At 59.0% G+C, this 2,244-nt stretch overlaps 1 protein-coding gene across 1 annotated transcript; it reads left to right on the top strand.

The window, feature by feature from the left end:
• Positions 1 to 1,129: 1,129 nt before the first annotated feature.
• Positions 1,130 to 2,142, top strand: NEUROD4 (neuronal differentiation 4). The gene has a single exon (XM_010157603.1). The coding sequence runs from the start codon at positions 1,147 to 1,149 to the stop codon at positions 2,140 to 2,142; it is 996 nt and encodes a 331-aa protein (XP_010155905.1). The 5' UTR covers positions 1,130 to 1,146.
• The last annotated feature ends 102 nt before the right edge of the window (positions 2,143 to 2,244 follow it).

Raw genomic sequence — 2,244 nt, 5'->3', positions numbered from 1 at the left:
GGAAAACTACCAAAGTGACCTCATCAGGCAATTCCCTCTTTGTCTCCTTTCCCCCCTCCCTTTTAAAAAATCAATATTCTGGAGAAAGGGAGCAAAATCCCTAAAAACTCAATCTGGGTTTCCAAAAAGAAGCATTTCCCTGGGAATACTGCGCCGCGAAGTGCAGGGAATTGGGGGAGGACGCTGGGCTTGAACAGAGCCCCGAACCTGCTGATTTTCTGGGATGGATTCTGGCGCCCAGGACCAGTGAGGGATGGGGACCACAGGTAGGAATGCTGCGCTCGGGATGTGTCCCCAAGTGGGGAGGAAGCCTTAGGCTGCATCCTGGAGAAGTCTGGGAGCAGATCCGCAGGCGTTTCTGGGCTGAAAAGCGTGTGCAGCCCTGTGATCCCACTGGCAGAAGGACCCGCTCCATCCCGGCTCAGCCCGATCCATCCCTGCATCCCAAAAATGGTCCCACCCCCACCACGTTTCCGAGTGGGGCTGCGTGGTCCTTCGGGGATGCGCTGGCTGCGCGTGGCAATTGACACCCTAATCCGGCCCGCGAGCCCCATCAGGCATATTAAAAGTGGGATTTTCCGCGTGGGGTGGAGAGGGGCGGTGGGGCCGGGGCTCGGGCAGCGCACTTTGGGGCAAAGCTGCTTAGACGCTAAGCTTTATGAAATGAGTCAGGCACGATGACAGGATTTGGGGGGTGGGGGGAGCTGATTAACGTGAAACCCGGGTTTGTGCGGTGTCACCGTGTTCGTTATGGCAGAGGGAAACGAAGGTTCAGGCAAACGTGCTCCGGTTGGAAGAGCTCGGGCAGGGAACCCGTAACGTGACAACCGGGGTCGAAGCCACGAGGGGAGGGACTCACGAGTGGGAATAACCCCAAAATTGAACTGTTGGAAGCCCTGAACCCTGGAAAAGAGCTGCTGGGCTCCAGGGAGAGGCTTCAGTGGTCCCAAAAAGATTAATTGGAGGTGACTGTAGCTGGATAAACAGGTAGATGATGGATCAAGAGATTCCGTGGGTGCGGTGAGTGGGCAGAAAGCAGCTGATATCCCTGGAGGAAGGTTTTGAGCTCAGTTCCTCGTGCCCTCAACACGTTGAGTGCCTGGAATTCGTTACCATCCCCTTGTCCCCCCATTGCAGGGATCCGAGATGACCAAGACGTACGCCAAGCCCGGAGAGATGGCGGAGCTCGTGAGCACCCAAGCCTGGATGGAGGAAGCGTTGAGCTCCAAAGACGAGCTGAAGGAAGAGGACGGCAGGCCGGGACCTTTCGGATTGATGGCTGGCTTGAACGAGGAGCACGACAGCATTGAGGAAGAGGAGGAGGAAGAGGACGACGGGGAAAAACCGAAGAGGAGAGGACCAAAGAAGAAGAAAATGACCAAGGCGAGGCTGGAGCGGTTTAGGGCCCGGAGGGTCAAGGCCAACGCCCGGGAGCGCACGCGGATGCACGGCCTGAACGATGCTCTGGACAACCTGAGGAGGGTGATGCCCTGCTACTCCAAGACGCAGAAACTCTCCAAGATCGAGACGCTGAGGCTTGCGAGGAACTACATCTGGGCTCTGTCGGAGGTGCTGGAGACGGGGCAGACTCCCGAAGGGAAGAGCTTTGTGGAGATGCTCTGCAAGGGCTTGTCCCAGCCCACCAGCAACCTGGTCGCTGGCTGCCTGCAGCTGGGACCCCAGACCTTGTTCCTGGAGAAGCACGAGGAGAAGTCCCCGGCGTGCGAGTCGGCCGTATCCAGCCACTCCTTCAGCTACCAGTCGCCGGGGCTCCCAAGCCCACCCTACGGCACCATGGAAACGCATCTGCTGCATTTAAAGCCGCCGACCTTCAAGAGCTTGGTGGATGCTTCCTTTGGGAACCATCCCTCTGACTGCACCCCCCCCCCCTACGAGGGTCCCCTGACGCCGCCCCTCAGCATCAGCGGGAACTTCTCCTTGAAGCAAGACGGGTCTCCAGACCTGGATAAATCCTACACCTTCATGGCCCACTATCCCTCGGTCAGCCTGGCTGGAGCCCATGGACACGCCTCCCACTTCCAAAACGCAGTGCCCCGCTACGAGATCCCCATAGACATGAGCTACGAGTCCTACCCCCACCACGTGGCCGGGCCCCCGCTCAACGCCATCTTCAACGAGTAGCAGAGTCGGACCCCGGCTCGTGACACAGCGAGAGGTCCAGCCCCAGCGCGGAGCTGTTCCTAGGACACCGCCGGAGCGAGGATACGGCCGCTTCGGGGTGAG

Source organism: Eurypyga helias, unplaced genomic scaffold (assembly GCF_000690775.1).
Source record: "Eurypyga helias isolate BGI_N326 unplaced genomic scaffold, ASM69077v1 scaffold26948, whole genome shotgun sequence".
Lineage (NCBI taxonomy): Eukaryota > Metazoa > Chordata > Aves > Eurypygiformes > Eurypygidae > Eurypyga > Eurypyga helias.
The sequence above is the reverse complement of the archived record's forward strand: the minus strand, read 5'-3'. Positions and strand labels throughout refer to the sequence as shown.